Source organism: Tinamus guttatus, unplaced genomic scaffold (genome assembly GCF_059628265.1).
Source record: "Tinamus guttatus ecotype Peru unplaced genomic scaffold, ASM5962826v1 Tinamus_guttatus_pri_ptg000710l, whole genome shotgun sequence".
NCBI classification, from domain to species: Eukaryota; Metazoa; Chordata; class Aves; order Tinamiformes; family Tinamidae; genus Tinamus; species Tinamus guttatus.
The window spans coordinates 1972643-1989794 of record NW_028289244.1 but is presented as its reverse complement, the minus strand read 5'-3'; the positions used below and the strand labels follow the sequence as shown (position 1 = coordinate 1989794).

Below are 17152 nucleotides of genomic sequence, written 5' to 3'. Positions count from 1 at the left end.
AGAGGAAGGAGGTGAGAGCAAGGAGGCCTATGGAGAGGCCAGAAATGGTGCCCACAAGGGAAGTGTCCAATCTGGCTCGAGGAGTCGATCATTCCCTCCCAAGGGCAGGACAGTTCAGTCCAATGCGCACGGTGGTGGTGGTGAGAGAGCAGAAATGCCTTGAAAGGACAAGCAGCGACTGAAATTCAGGTCACTGCTGCGCCTGGTGGGGCCACGGTGCCTGTGATGAGCTTGGGGAGGTCCCAGTGGCCGGGCCAGAGCCTGGTCACCCACCAGGAAGGGCAATTTGTCTTTGCTGCTGGTCATTCCCACCTCTCTGCTCGTGCAAGGCAATTACGGAAGGAGTTTAAGGCATCATTAGCGGTGGCCATGCAGTGGTGTGTATCAGGGCATGGAATCCAACCATCACCTGAGCAGATGAGTGTTACGGAGCTCGTTAGAGCTACACAAAGTGCGATTCAAAGAAGAGCTGCTTCAGAACTTGACTTGGAGATGAATTTATCCATCCTTACAACACTGTCAAGCAATTAATGGGACATCCAGCTATTGCAGTAACCAGGTGAGAGCAGTTGTCCCAGACGTAGCGGAGATGAAGCACCACGATAAGGAAGAGATGATATAATGCTGGTTCCATCTGACCATAAGCTCTGTGACTCCACAGTTGTTCCTCGTTCCAAGTGAGATACGTGGAACAAGAGTTTACAAAATGCAACACAACTACAGACTTGCTGGGTTTCTTCAACACATTTGGGAGAAAACTACTCTCATTTCCACGGATTTGGCAGGTTGCTCTGCACTTTCCAGCAAACATCTCCAGCAGGTCCCACTGCTGGGGTCCAACACTCTTGCCTGGCCCGTGGAGAGACCCCCACTCAAGTGCTGCCTATTTAAAGCCATCTTACAAACCAGTTTAATAAAAGCTGACTGCATCTGCTTCCATGTTATTAGTTCTGCCCCAAAACTCTGTTCCTGGCAGCTCAATGTTCCACGCTAATGAGCCAAACCTTCCCCTCCCATGGCAGTTCTCCTAAACCTCCACACCATTCAGCTCTCAAAGTTACCACCCTGTTTTCCCCTCGGGGCAGGGAAGGATTGCAGCTGCAGAGGGGGTTCTTCAAATAATACGGAGGCCAAAGATCTGTGGGAAAATCTGCTCTCAGACAAATAGCACTTGGGGGCATCCGCGCCGAGAACCAGCCCCTCTCTGCCTCCGTCTGGGTCCCACGTCCTCCTGGCAGCAGTTTTCCCTGCCCTGCGCTGCCATTCATCCCACGCCAGGTCACCCACCCAGCAGAGCAGGGTGGCAGAGCCCGCGCTCATCCCGGTGCAGCACGCGGCTCCGCGGAGCGCTCCGACCCGGAGCGTCGCCGCTCACCTGCTCCCGGTGCACAGAGCAAGGATGCGCCGCGCGCCACGGCAGCTCCCCCTCTCTTGAGGATTTCGAGCCATTTTGGGGGGTTTTTTTCTCTCTGCCGCTCAGCACCTTGCTAAGTGCAAACTGCAACGTGGGGTTATCGCTCTGAGATGCTCGTTGATGCTGCTGAGATTGAAAAGAGATGAGATTAGCCTGATCACCTCGCTGAAACGAGCTGCTGTCTCTCATTTGGAGCGATAAGGGTGCCTTGCGGGAGCCCCTGCTGCGCTCGCCCACACGAGACCCCAACTCGCAGCCCCCGCGATGAAAAATGCGTCTGTAGGACTCATCACAGCCACAATCCATGGCTCTAATAGTGTCCCAACAGGCGCACATGTCCCATCACTCCCAGTTTCCTCGTGCTTCCAAAAGCTGGCTCTCTGACGGGCTCCTCTCATGCGTCTCGTTATAAACCTTTCTGCACCGCATGCGACAGCAACCTCTCCCTGCACAGCTTCCACTCGCTGCTGACTTCGCCTCGAGCCATTAACTGACAAACTGGCAGCGAACTGCTGTTAACAAATGATTTCCTAGAGATTACTGTTTAAGTAAAAAAGGTTCCAAGATAAATAGACTCGCTCTTCATGACAAGGAATTTGAGTTACGCATCCAGGGGTTTTGGTGCATGTGTCCAAAAACCATGCCGTGCAACCCCCGCGGTGGTTCTCATCGGCATGGCACGAGCCCGTAAAGCAGAAATGACACCGTGTCCTCGGTTCAGCACCGCAGCTCTGTACAGCGTGTGCATTTTGGAAGACATTTCGGACCGTCCAAGTCGATGCTCCCATCCGGATAATGCCATTCTCTGAAATCACAGTTACAGGCTGAAAAAAGCAATTTGCTTTTGAAGGCAGAAAACATGCCAATCGCCTTGGAGGGGCCACCTGCAACTTGCTACATGATTATGAAACTGCAATTTGTTGAATATCCCAGAGTAAATGCTCCAACAAAGCGGCACGGCCTCTTTTTTCCTTTGGCTAGTCCTTACGGCAGTCGTTTCTGACCCCCGCCGTCCCACAGGAGCCAGTGCTGGCTCTGCAGCCGCAGCACCCGGTCGTGTTCACTGCCTGCTCCCAGCACGGCCTGCACGGGAAGCCAGAGAGCTTCGCAACGCGCCCGGGGAAACTGAGTCACGGCCAAACGCGCTCCCGGGGCGCTCGGCGCGGGAGCCGGGATGCAGCAGCGGCTCCCTCCGTCGCGGCGCCTACAAGACTATCCGGTTCCTCGGCTCTGAGAGCTCCAGCATGCCCCGCTTGTACCTGATTTTGAGAACATCCTGTGTTAACACATAAACAACCGGTGTCGCTACCGCCGGATGATTCGGCTGTTCCCAGGCGGCTGACGCTCCCTGGGAACGGGCTCGCGGGGCTCGGATGCTTCCAACCCCGGGCAGCATCAGCACGGCAGTAGGGCATTTACCAGGCACTGCTTTTCTTTTTTAATTACTTTGCACAAATGGTGCTGCTCTTAATTAATCTGCACAAACAGCAATGCTTTTGGAAACAGCCGCTCATCTTGCAGGGACTCATGCTCAGCATCACAGCCTGCCCCCATCCCTTGGTCTATATTTATATGCAGATTGGGGTACTAGATTAGCAATAATAGCCTGTGAGAGCTTAAAAATACTTTTTTGCAAAGCTTAAGCGCATGCATCGAGTTATATGATGTTCTCAGTTAATGTCAACATCCAAGCAACTGGCGCTGATAATTGCAGGTAATTTTCTGCCTTTCTGAATGGAGAAGTGGAAATTTTCTCTAAAACTCTTACGTTCAAGTGAGATTAAGAAGTCTCAAAACTCCAGCCTACCCATATAAAACTATTGTTATTAACTGAATTCTGCTCCTTGTGGGAAAAGTGCAGAGCCCAGCGGAACAGCAGAAAACCTACACTGCCAGATAGAAACCTGGTTTCAGGCATCGGATTAATTACGGAAAACAGCAAAAGGCTTAGGCCAGAAGTGTTCAAAAACTTCAAGCCAGAAGTGTTTAAAACTTTTCCTGGCTGTTTCTAAATAGAAGAATCTACAGCATGACACAGACCAAATAGGCCAACATGTGAGCCAAAACTTCTTAGAACTGAGCTGGAATCACAACCTTAAATTACTTGAGATTGTGTTCAGAAACATGCACATTCACTCTCTGAGGTTTAGATAAATTCAAATTATTAATCATTTCACCAGGGTGTTTGCATGCCACCTCCTTTAGGGAGCTAAATTAGCAGCTGCTCCTGTGTTTCTGGGTTACAATATTTGACTCCAAAGCGGCTCGCAGCCCTCAGGAATTCAGCAGCTCGATTTAGCCGACTGAACGTTAGCACTGGGAAAGGGCTCCGGAGCTGGATGCGGGACAAGAGCTGCCCTTTGAGCTAAACCAGCGCGGAGAAGGGCTGGGGCTCTCGCAGTGAATCACTCCAACTTACATTTCTTGAAGCGCTTGTGTACGACAGCATCGGAACCACAGCTACATCTGATTTGAATGAAGCCTCAGCCTTAATGATGTTCATGCCAGCTATGCAAGAAGCAACACAGTTTTCCTGAACGCCCTATTATTTTGTTTGATATCTCCAAAGATTTTTCTCCCATTCCCAAAGCATTTTTACCAAAGCTCATTTCACGGAAATAAACCATTTCCAGTGGATTTTCGAGAGGGATGCACTTAAAACTCTAGACAGGCCAAAACTGCAGCATTCAGACCTCAGAGTTTGGAGGCGTTTGGCTCCAACATCCAAATCTCTACTTAAAAAACAAAAATGCAAACAGAAATCAGCACTGAAGATTCTTCTTCTTCCTTTTTTTTTTTTTTTAAAAAAAGCTCTCCCTAAATAATGATTTCAAAAAAATAACAAGCTAAAAACAAAACACAACAGCAATAAAATAAAATCTGATTAACTCTTCAAAAAGATCCTGCGCGATACCGCTTGGCGTGCCGCTGTTGCCTATCCCAGAGCTACAGCAGTTTACAGCAGCCAGGGCTCTGCTGCAAACACCCCGAAACGAGGACGCTCTCTCTTTTCATGTTTCAAAACAAAAGCCAAATTCTGACTGCTGGGAGGAGGAAGAATTTGTTGTTGTGCCTACGTTACTGTGTAATTACCCCCTGCAATTTCGTTTACGTTCCTTTGAATGCTACAGCAGACACCAGGGCTGGGTAGATGCGGCAGTTCCTCCTGTCCTTATCTAAGGCTCCAGGTTTGCATTTTCACTGCAAGCCTTCCAGTTTTAGGGATGTGCGTGTCTACTGCAGCAAAGAGAAAGAAAACATTTACACGGAAAGGAGAAAGGGGAAGGCAACTGATTTGCCAACCTTTCAGGCTGTCAAATGAAGCCAAGGAAAAAGTTTAACATCAAAAAAAAAGGAACCCAAAAAACCCAAAAAAAACCCCACCAAGTTTTCTCAATAAAATTGGAGTCAGAAATATGGGGATAAGATCAGGAAGGAACACCAATGGATAAGAGACTGTTCATGGGATCAGAACATGGAAAATTCCATAAAGCACAAATGTTGCTAAGAATATTCAAAAGTCAAAGCTTTCTGTGGGTGTGCATGCATAGAGATGTCAACACAACTATTTCACGATCACCGAAATTGCTACTAGCCTGCATCCTCTCTGAATGGCTATTTTTAGGACCCGGCCTTTCATGTGGTATAATGATGTGGATTTTACAAGAGCATTTATAATGTGTTTCATATGGTGTACAGTCCTGGAGAAATTGCTTTGTATCAGAGAAAGTTAAACAAGAAAGGTTTGAGTTTTTTTTTTCCTTTCTTATTTTATACTATTGCTTCTGTTTCAGATTTGGGGTTAATGGGTTTGGGGTTAATACTTAAATTTACCCTCCGTGGCGGCCACAGCGTCGCACCTCTGTGTGCGACGTGATGGGACCCCAGCACTCGCTACCTGGATTTCTGCATCTTTGTGCCACTGGGCTGGTTTCAAAGATCACCACGCTGGGTTTTGTGAGTTACAGCAGGAAGTTTAAGTTCAAAGGCTAAATTTCTATCGCACTTCTAGAGCTGCCAGGGGGTGCGCACGGTCTCCCACATTCAAACCTGGTCCTTTTTCTCTAAGGACAAAGTCACAAAAGGGCAGATTGGTGGAAGTAGGAGGCTCCAGTTGCCCTTGCTTTGGTGATACAACCGCACGCGCTGGTAATTGCGGGGAGGCGATGGGTAATGAGAACCAAATCGTCAGCCCGTCCATGAGAGGAACAGCAAATCTTCATGTGGTAGATCTTACGAGGGTTTATTTCCTACACATGAAAGCAATACCTGCCGTGCCATCTCCGCGCTGGTAGGATACGCGCTCCGCATTTCTGACCCGTTCCGAGCACTTCATAGGGAAGAACATCCCCTAAACAATATCCCGCAACAGTGTTCATGATTTTATCCCCCCCATTCTGAGCCAGACGTGCATTACAATCCTGGGCTCTCACGTTTGCCTTTTGAACAAGTCACATCAGAGGAGAAGCTCTGTTTATGTCCATAGATGCTATTCCTAAGAGCAAACCACAGCAGAAAGCAAACGCAACATAGAGCAGAGAAGGTTGCAGCACTTTAAAACTTTTTTTTGTTTCATCGTCCTTCAAGACGGACGTGTATTCAGTATAGTCCCAAATTCTCAGTACAACAAAGGAGATATTACTGATTTTTTTTTTTTTGCCTATCATTTCATCAAACCCGAAGTTGTTACAATCAGAGGAGAAAAGAGCTCTAGGCTCTAGTACCAGCTTTGCTCTGGTTTCGAGGGCTCCCCACAGCTTTGTTGGCTTCATTGCTCCCCTTGACAAAACACTAATTTGGGGACCCCACGAAGCACAAGGAGCCGCTGTGGCCGAGCCACATCCAGCCAGCGGACAGCATGGGAATGCTTGGGCTCCCCTTCCAACCAAGAGGCACGTGGCATTGCAATCGTTTCCCTTCCCATTTTCCAGGCTTCTGGCACTTTGTTATTCACATCGCGATGTCCTTGCTCTGCTTGGGACCTGCCTCTACGGCAGAGCTGGGACAAGCATCTGATGGCAGCAGGCGCTGGGGCTTTACTGATTCAGCGGGATGAGCCTGGAAAGGAGGAAACGAGCAGCCCCGTATCCTGTTTCCAACCCTCTGAGTCACCCAGTCCTCCGACCGGACCCTTGCCTCATCCTCCAGGCACGGCGATTAGCAAGCAAGTGCACCTGAGCCTCATTTTTTTTCAAGGAGATACGTGAAAGAACATGTATCCCCTATCCAGAAAAGCCTATATGGGGTACTCCAAAGTACAAGAAAATGCCAGGAACACCCCCTTCCTGCCATGGCGAGTAACCAGGACTCATTCTGCTCCTCTGCGCCCAGCCCAGAGGAAGAGGATGGAGAGGAAGGAGAAGCTGAGCTGACCAGCACCTTCTCCAGATGGTCCCACCTGGAGCCAGCACAAACACAAATGGCCGCTGAGGACTTTGGGGAGGATTCGGAGGGGTTTAGCAACCACGTGGCACACGCTTGACTATAGTTTGCCCCAATCTGCTCTGTCCAGCCTCAAAAAGAGGCATTTCCCATGAGCATCATCCCAGCACCGCTATCCCCGCAGTGCTGGACCGGGAGCTCCAGCAGCGGCCCCGGCTCCGGCCAGGGCTTCCCGCTTCCCTGCCAGGCCCGGGGCCAGCGGGGCCAGCGGCTCCGCTCTTTTCTCTCAGACACGTCGTGTGCCTGACCAGCCCCCAGACCGCTACGTTCTTCACGGACCAAATCTCAGGAATATTAACCATTAATCTCAATGGGCTCTGGGTGTTCACGTTTCACCTCCTTTCCCCCCCTCCAAATTCTCCAAATTCCTGACCGGACAGACTCGCCCGGCTGAAGGAGCATCATCTTTGGCTCAGTGTGATCCCCTCAGCAGAGGCATCCCAAGCTTGGGAAACCCGGGATTCACAAGCAGCCCATTTTAGTTCCTCCCCCACGACATTCTCCTTTCTCTTCCTTCCATTCCCAACAATTTTTTTTTAATAAGAAAGAAAGAAAAAAAAAATCGGCTTATGCTAGACCACACACATGCAGCGCTGTATCATGTCACTGCTGCTTGGGCAGAGCGCTCTCATTTATTTCAAAGGCAAGTTCTGCTTCAAAATTGAGGGTGTGATACGAACTCCGAAATTAACACAAGAATTTTCCTTGGGGGGGAAGCGGGGCTGAATCAGACATGCAATAAATGACCTCGGAAGCCCTGCGCCTCAGCGCATCCACCTATCCGGCGTGAGGCTTTCATGGAAAAAAACCTCATTTTCCCCGGGATCCCATTTCAAGCCAGGTAGAAGAGCTGGAAGAAGTGGATTCGCGTTGGTCACGAGGGAACGAGTTAGTCACACGCCTGTCTGCTAGGATGGCCACCGACACGCGCTGCACTCCTCACACTTGTTTTTTCCCTTAAATACAAGGATTATGAGTCTGGGCAGCATGTTGGTGATGGCCACCAGCGCATCCCACTGTCAGGGCCCAGCTGGGATGTGAAAGACAGAAATGTGGCCCTGATTGCACCAGTGAGGACACAAAACTCTGCTCTGGCTCTGCCCCACACGTGGATGGGGATCAGCTCCATGTGTTTCCACCCCACAAGCCCCATCTGGGACCCATGGGGCTGTTTCAAACCCACCAAGTCAAGGAAGAGCCCCATGGGGTGCAGGCATCAAGCCCTGGGCATCTGCCCCACGTCCTGCGCTTGCCACCTCACTTGGACACCCAGGATGGGCAGAGCTGGGGAAGCTCCCACCACCCCTCGCTCCCACAGCAGCTCCATCTTGAGAACTTAATTAGCACGAAAACGAGGCGAGGGCTCCATTTTCCGAAGAAAAAGAGGCTCCCAGGGCTCTGCTTCCTCGTGCAGGAGGGGGACGGAAGGCGCAGAGCGTCAGCATCGCGTGCAAACCCGTTTGGCTCTCCCCAACCACGAGCAGGCGCGGAGCGACCCCAAGGACGCCGGCGTGCGCCCCATGCACGACACAGCCCCCCTCGCTCCCCTCATTTCCAACCCGATTTACAGGAGCAACCCAAAGGAACTTATAAATTGCTCCTTCTACTGCGTAGCTGCCACATGGTACAAGATATAACAATGTTCAGAAAACCCCCTCAGGTCCCAACGCAATTATACAACTGTAGCAAGAAAAATATGTTAATCTGATCAAAGTGTTAACATGTTTGACCATGTCTGACCTCTAATGTTTGTAACCACCTAAAAGGCCGATGTTCTTACCAAGGATGTACCTTAATTTGATTTAAAGTTATTTGTACTATTTAAAAAAAGGATATAGTTTTATGATTTTATATTTCACGTAGAAAAACAGCTCCTCGGCTTCTTTAATATTCTCTGGACGTTTCTTGCAGGTTTTTAAACCAGCAAATCCTATATATCCTCTCAGGGAATAACTGGAGTTTTTCAAGGGTGGGGAAGGAGTCCCGCAAGATGCTCCTGTGTCACCCAAAGGTGCAAACCCTGCTCCGGTGACGGGTCAGGATCAGCACCAGAAGAGCATCTGCCACCGCGGCACGGGTGGCCGGTGCTGTGCCAAGTATCTGCTGGCCATGGGGCGGCCCTGGCCACACCGTGCGTCGCGCTGGGGACACGGGCGCCGCGCTGACGGCGATGGCCGGCGCCGGGACATTCTTCCACCCACCACCCAGCAGCGACACGGGGAACATGTAAACAGCGCGAGTGGGTGTGTGGCGATAAAACACGCGGCGCTGGCCCCGGGGGACGGACCCTGGCAGGACCCAGCGGGGCGGTACGATGGCTGGCGGGTCAGGAGCAAAAAATAAATTAAAAAAATACTAAAAAAAAAAAAAAAAAATGCAGAAGCGATGCTGCTGCTAAAATGCAAACAAAAAAAGAAAACACCAGTAGGAAACTGGTTAAATGCAAAACCTGAAAGTTTGGGAAAAGCACCTCTAGGCTAATCTTTATATTTTATATACTCATATATACATTATATTTTATATACTTAAATATATAAAATACATAGATCAAGTTGTTATTATGAAGTTGATCCTAGCTGCACACCAATGTTTACAGGAAGCTCCAGCCAGGCCAAACGCGATTTTTACTACCAAGTGCATGCACGATGGCGATATGTAATCCCATTCACACCGTCCTCCCCCTCGTTTTGTGCTGAAAACCTTAATTAAACACGCTTTTATGGATGGCTACATATCCAAAGCAGATTTGTGACCTCCTCAAGTCCCAGGAGCAGCCTCCAGATTAGAACCCACACTTGTATCATATGCACAGCAGCATATGCATGAGAGCAATACAGAATACACCACGATAACCTCTACAGAAAGCAAGCAAACACAGGACAAAACTGTCTCCCCTCCAAAATATTGGAATAGCTACCGAATCATCTTAAAAAAAAAAAAAAAATGCGAAGGAAAGACCGGCCTTCACTTGAGGAAGAAACGTGCCCATGTTTGATGGGAAGGTAACAGATTTTTTTTAGGGGAAAACACAAAATCAGCTTTCTGAATCATGAAGCACGACACAACCCAACACGGCCTGAAGCAAATCCCGTGCGGCCAAGGAGCGATTTCCACGGGCCTCGGTGGGGTGGAAAGGGAATTGTCCCTTCTCCGCCACCGGCTTTGCTGCCCAGGAGCTTTGCACAGCCCATGTGCTCGTCCTCTCATTGCAGCCTCCCTGCGTTATTAACTGCAAGGAGGATTCGTAACCCAAAATCTACTTTTTAGCCTAAATGCTGATAGAAAGGCTATCCTGCCTTCTTGTCCCATACGTAAGGGTTTAAGATTAACAGCAAAACCCACTACAACGAATACCTGTCGGCTCGGTGTAACTTACCCAATTTAACAGAACTTACTCGAAAATTCTCTACCAGGGAGTAAACTAAATGATTTTAAATAAACAGATTTCTAGAGATTTCTTTATAGAGATATCTATATGAAGATTGATATACTTATAAAGCTAAATAAACGGCTGCGCGTGGGTGGGAGGCCTGGGCTCCTCGCAGCCTGCGGGTGGTGGGACCCGGCCGCGGCTCCACAAACAGCCTCTTTTAACTCCCCCTTTTATTCCCCTTTAACTCCAAGACTGCTTCACACCACTCAGTCCAGCAGTTTGTCATAGCACCAGGTCAGCACCCCTCTTCTAAAGCACAAACGATTGAAATGGTCACATTAAGGAGGCCATTATATATGTATGTATTTTAAAAACTTTTTACCCTAAAGGTCAAAAACTAAAAGTGAAATGAAATGAACATTATTCTCATTCAGCCAGCCACAAACGCAGGAGGGACACGGTGCTGCTGGCTCCCCCAAGGAGGGGGCACAATTTTGCTGGATTTGTGGAACTCTTTCCCCAAGTTCGGACAAGAGCCGTGGGTACAGAGAGCTTTTACAGAGAACCCCTCTGCTCCGGTATTCGTCCTGCCACGCTTGCAATGAGCACCAGAGCGCACAGGCTCATCAGGTTTGACCCGAGCAAGTAAAACTCCACACAGGAGCAAGGCTGGGAGAGCCCGAGATGCCTCCAGCAGCACCAAATGTTTCCTTAAGAGCCTCCATTGCAAACAGAAAGCGCCAGACCCCCCTTTTGGGAGCGCAGGCACCGCGGAGCCTTCGCCGTGGGGAGGCCGAACGGGTGCTGTGTCGCACGCGGATGCATGGAGCAAGATCTAAACCCTGCACACAAACCCCGAAAGCTGCTCGCTCCGCCAGCCAGGACACCCGATGCTGGAGCTGGGTCTGCCCTACGGCTGGAAAAGCGAACTTCGAGGATGAGGAGATGCGAAGAGCAACTTTGGGGAGGCACAAGTGCTTTCTCCGAGCATCGCTCGTGCATCCCGCTCCTTCTCCCACACAGGATGGCCCCACCGATGCTGGGAAAAGCCCCCGCGGATGCCGGTGCCCGCGAGGCCCCGACGCTTCCACGCAGCACTCACCAGAGGCGACATGGAGCCGTTGGGCAAGTAGGGGTCGGAGAGCATGAGGAAGGGGTAGCCGGAGTACGCCGAGCCCTTGTACATCCCCGCGTCCTGGTGCTTGATACCTGCGGGAGCCAGAGCCCCCGTCACGCTGCGCCCCACGTGCGCCTGCGGCGGGGGCGCGTGGGGACCCCCTTTGCCCACAGGGAGGGGGCCCGATCCTAGGGAGCTGGGGGGGGGGATGCAGGGACCACGGACGGATGGATGGAGGGGGGGTCCCGCTCCCACTAACCATCTTCCATGTGGTCCGGGAGCTTCTCCTGATAGACCCTCTGCGGCTCCTGCGCGCGGCGGACGCCCTGTGCAGGGAGGAGAGACAAGAGCAGAGTCGGGGGTGGCGGGGGGGGCCCCGCGGGGCAGGGCGGGGGGGCGGGAAAGGGGGGGTCCGTCTCACCTCGGGGTCGCCGGCGGCCGCGGGGCTCCCGCTGCCCTCGGACTCGTTCACGAGCGACGACTTGAGGTCGGCCAGGTCGCGCTCGGTGAAGGCGTGCGCGGGGATCTTCTCCTCCTGCTCGCCCTCCTCCTTGAAGGCCAGCAGCTCGTCCGTGGCCCCCAGGTCGTCGCCGCCGCCGCCGCCGCCGCCGAGCTGCGGCATTTCCCGGCCGCGCCGCGCACCGCACAGTCCTCCGGCCCCTGCTCCGCGCTTGCCTCCGCTCTTGCTTTTTTGTTGTTGTTGGTTTTTTTTTTAAAAAAATTGCTCTTAAATTTTTTTTTCCTTCCGAAAGTTTTTTTTTATACCCGCTTTTAAACTTTTTTCCCCTCTTTTTTTTTTAAACCCTCTTCCTTTAAATTCCTTTAGGGATTTCCTCTAAATCCTTTCAAAAAAAAAAAAAGAAAAAGTATCTTTTTGTTTGTTTTTCCTTTCCGAATCGTTTCTTTCCCCCCCCGCCTCCCTTCCCCGCTGTTTCGCGGCGGGGCAGGCTGCAAGAGAGCGAGCGAGCGAGCGAGGAGCGCGCTCCGCGGGCGCGGCGGGCTCCGCGGGCGCTGCCGCCCGGCCCGTGCCGCCCCCCCAGCCCTCGCGGAGCCCCGGCAGGCGCGGAGGGAGCAGCGGGCGGCGGCGGCGGCGGCGGCTCGGCGCGCCCGGCTGCGGAGAGCGAGCGCGGCGGCGGCGGCGCGGCCCACGGGCGCTGCCGGCATCAAAGCGGCCGCCGCCTGATTGACGGCCCGGGGAGGGGCCGGGGGCGGCCCCACGCGCACGTTGCACATTGCACACGCTCGCACTCGCGCTCACACTCACACTCACACGCGCGCCTTAAAGGAACAGCGAGCCCCCCCCCCTCCCCCCCGCGGCGCGGTATAGCGAGGTGCCCCGCGCCCCGCTATAGCGCGCTGCCCCCCGCCCCCCCCCATGCATGGAGGGGGTTTGGGGAGCCCCTCGGTTTTTGAGGTGTCACGGGTGGTGCGTGTGCGTGTTGTCTGCGTGGACCCCCCCCCCGGTCTCTGCTCGTGTGCAGCTGTGCATGTGCATCGTGCACATGTGCTCTCAGGCATGTTCACGCGCACGGGTGCATGCACACGCGTGTCAGTAAACACGCCAGGATCTGTGTGCATGCGTGTGTGTGGGCATGCGTGCACCGCGCTGCGTGTAATATCCTACATGCGTGCACATCTGTAAATAGGTCTGCATGCCGACAGCTGCACACGCATGCACTCGCATGTGCATCAAGACGTGTGTGCGCGTGGCTGTGTTTGCACACCTGTGTGCAGGCATGTGCACACGTGTGCATACATACGTGTGTGCATGCAGGCGCCAGCACCCACATGGCCTGTGCACATCCACACCTGCACATGGGCATCCCTACCTCTACACACGTGTGCGCGCAGCAGCCCATATGGGCATGTGCACGTGTGTACACAAACACACCAGCACACATCAACACGGACATCAGCACATACATGTGCTGTGTAACTTGTGCACAGGCGTTGCATGCCCATCTGCAGACAGGGAGCAGTGTGCAGCCGCCTGCGCCCACGCGTGGACACCCAGAGCGCACACGGAGGGATGTGCACACACGTGTGCAGCTTTGCAGCTGGCCTGGTTCCACTCAGTTTGGCTTGGATGGGCCTGGCCTGGCTGGGCTCGGCTCTGCCCGACCCGGCTTGGCCTGGTGCAGCTTGGCTTAGCCCAGCCTGGCTCAGTCTCACCTGGTTCTGCTCTGCGCAGCCCAGCTTGACCCAGCCCAGCCCAACCCAGCCTGGCTTGGTTTAGCTCTACATGACCCAACTTGGCCTGACCTGTCTTGGTTCTGCTTGGCCCAGCTTGGCCCAGCTCAGCCCAGCCCGACCCAGTTGAGCCCATCCCAGTTCAGCTGATCCCAGCTTGGTTCATCCCAGCTCAGCTCATCCCAGTTTGGCTCATCCCTGCAACTCGCTGCCTGATCCCCAGCCCCTTTGGAAGGAGAGACGTGACGTCGGATCGCAGAAAATTATTAGTTTTCCTGACTGGCCCCCAGGGTCAGGAAACACAAAATTAACATCTTCGCAGGCCATTTCGGAGGCACTAGACACTTCTGTGTCGGCGTCGTTTTTTTTTTTTTCTGCAAGCAGTTCCCATGGAAAAAGAAACTCCCCATCTCTTCTGATCACATACGACAGGTCCTGTGCATGTCTCCGGTAGCTTAAAAAAACACACCGATATTTATTTTCCTTAATTAAGATTGCATAAGATAGCCCTGGGTCCTGGAGACTTTTCTACAGACTGTAATGACGCCATGTAAATTGTTTTTTATGACCCAATATACTACATATTGTCACATTCAACACTTGAATAGGAAGCTAAAAATCTCGGTCCCTATTTTTCTTGTTAATTAGGGTATTATTACTATGGATATAATCTCATTACTTTTTGGGGAGGAGAAGAACTAGTTGGAGCCACTTTGAAAAGTACCGAGTGTATTTAAATGAAGCAAAATCGGTCTTTCTGCTAATTGCTGGTTTTGCATGACACAGAATTATTGTTCTTCTTTAGGGGGCACCGTTTTCACGGTGCCCAGGGAGGTGGGAGACGTAAACGGCCGCTCACTATTTTCCTACACGGCTCTTCCAGCCAAACGCAGGAGCCGGCTCCCCCATAGGAAACTCCGTCTGCAAATTTCCATTCTTTTAAACATCACAAAAATAAGCTGCAGCCACTTTGAGTAATAATCATTTGAATGAAATATTTGCTACTTTAAGATTTTTTTTTCCTTTCTTTCAGATGATCCTCTTGTTTTGCATGTGAAAAAAATCGTCTGAGATTTACAGCCCTCCCAAATGGAGATAAAGCCTTGGCAATGAGTTGGAAACCTGTTGTAATCTGTGATCCAGGAAACAAAGAGCCTCATTAATGCAGAGACTTTGGTGAGCCTTTGATGTTAGCTAGCATAGCATTCACTCTCAGTGCCATTTGCATTTAAACATTCATAAAAACATCATCTCTGCTTCCTTTGCCTTAAGCAATTTAGGAGTAAAGTATAGCTTCTATTTAAAGAAACCCACTGTGGTGAGGCTTAGAATACAAATATCACATAATCTTCAAGCAGAGCAAATATTTTATCCTACATTTCTGGTGGGCACATTTAATAATATTATATTTAAGACCCAAAATAAAAGATCCATCTTATTTTCATTAGCCTTACACCACACATCCAAGTGAAAAGAGAAAAAGGGGCCCCGTTAATTCTAAATATACTATGTACAGATTTGTGGAAATAAGACAATCCAGGGGATTTTACATTATTCACCAGAGCTGAATTTTAAAAGCATGGATGCCTATAGCAAGGTGCCCAAATATGTATTTAGGTGCTCAACACTTAGTTTTGTGAATGAGGTTGTTCCTTTCCGGGGTCGCTTTCTGGACTGCAAAATCTTCATTCTGTTGTTAGGATGGAGGGAAAAAGAAGATTTTTTTTTTTTTTCAAACAAAAATGAAAATAAAAGTAACGCTCATGTTCAGTAAAGCCACTAAATCAGATTAAAGCCACCACGGAGCATTTCCCTACCAAGAGAAGGCACTGTTGCATGTGGGGAATTTGGGAAACCACTTGGAAAACAAAGGCCTTTCCATCCTCACCGTTCTCCGGACTGTTATTCACAAACACACCTAGGGGAAGTGCAGCAGCACTAAAAGTATTCAAGTCAGGTTGACTTGGTGTTTGGAAATGTTCAACTTTGGGCGTCCTGGTTCAGTGTACCATTAAAAATAACAGGGAGTTAAAGCTGATCCCGCATCACACGGGGAGTGCTTGGTGTATTAAATTTTAGCAGCAAATATAGGGGAATCTTCATGTTTAGGGCTGTGAGTCAGTTTAGCCAGACTAATGTTTTAAGCATCAGAGGCAAGTTTCCTATACGATGAATATCCAAAATTAAAAATTGAAATGGAAAACACTTAAAAACAACTTTACCTTGGATAAAATATTTCTGGAGCTGGATCAAAGTAAAACAGAAAGCCTGGCTTGCCTGTCAGATCCTATCTGCACTGAACTTCAAGGTTTGATTTGTATTATTTACATGGAAAAGGTCTCAAGAAACCAATTTGGCACTAAGTATCTTCATTACGTTTTTTCGCTTGTATGGGTGATTAAATCAATCTAGGGTTCCTATTTTAATTTTTTTTGAAAGGTGCAGCCAGCTGTGAATTGTGGAACTTTTCTGATGTCATCTTTGTGCTGCAGACATGCATTTTTTTCCTTTTTAATGAGGCATTTAAAGAAAAGGAGCACATTTGTTTTCACAGTTCCCAACTGTCCTTCCAGGAACTGTTTAGAATTAAAGCCGCACAGTAACTTTTTAGACCATTTTAACTGTAACAGCTGCAGATAAGAGTAAGCCAGATTAAGCGATAACCAAATCTGTCTGTTTGTCCATCCATTCATTATCCTGCATTTATCAACAAGTTGTCTGAAGTCGCGTGCGAAACCCGGCACATACATTTTGGTATCACTATATGCACAACGGTGTTACGGGTCCTCACCATAGGCACTGCATTAAGTGAAGCCTCTGCTTTGAGGTCACCAAAAATTTTGCCCTAAGCTTCTCCTAGGCCAGAATTTCACGTTCCGTTTAGTCGAGAGGGGCTTCTAGCAGATGCCCTTGACTTTCTATGTAGCTTTTGTTTTCCATAATTTTGTTCACTTAGCAGAAACAGTTGGGATTAGCTTTTGTTTTGCTCCCTATGGACACACTTCACATCTCATACAAGTCCCTGTAGCCCTGGCAGGTTGGGTGTCCTACACCTGTCTTCCTTCTCCATTGTGTTTGCGGCAGATACATGTTTCCGAAAAATCCAGACCTCTCCACAAAATCCGGACTTCTCCAGCATGCTTTCCACACCTGATGGGTTGCTTCTGTGCTCCATTTGCATGGAGCCTCCCAGGGATTTGCCATCGTCCTGCAGGAACATGTGTCCCGTTTTGCCGTAGCCATGTGCAAATGGGCAGGGGGTGGCAGGAACATCCCATGTGGACACCCCGGAGCCGCTCCAAGCTCCCGGAGGACAGGCTGGGACCAGCTGAGCGGATCCTGGCAAGTGACCAGCGTAAACCAGGCCACCGAAAGCTCTGTTTTGCCCAAAGGGGTTTACGCTGGGGTAATTATCTCAGTGGAGTCATAGCAGGAACATTTCCTTAGTCTAGACAAGCTCTAATAGGTAACACGGACCTATCGTACGCAGCCGAAACATCCCGACCTGCTGCGTCGAGCCCAATGCGCGCGGCCTCCGCGCTCGGCAGCCCCTTGGGGTGGTTTGGAGCCTCCTCCAGTCCCCAGCTTGTGGTCTGCATGGGAGAAAGGGCCACCT

General features: G+C 50.5%; 1 protein-coding gene across 5 annotated transcripts in view; it reads right to left on the bottom strand.

Annotated features, from left to right (window-relative positions):
• TCF7 (transcription factor 7) overlaps positions 1-12022 on the bottom strand; it is a 46017-nt gene extending 33995 nt beyond the window's left edge. For all 5 annotated transcript variants that reach the window (XM_088536901.1, XM_088536902.1, XM_088536904.1 and 2 more), the window contains exons 1-3: positions 11768-12022; positions 11606-11672; positions 11332-11438 (exon numbers count right to left, since the gene is read on the bottom strand). In XM_088536901.1, the coding sequence (XP_088393027.1) occupies positions 11332-11438; positions 11606-11672; positions 11768-11968 (375 nt within the window). In that variant the 5' untranslated portion in view covers positions 11969-12022. The remainder of the gene's footprint in view (positions 1-11331; positions 11439-11605; positions 11673-11767) is intronic.
• Positions 12023-17152: the final 5130 nt, after the last annotated feature.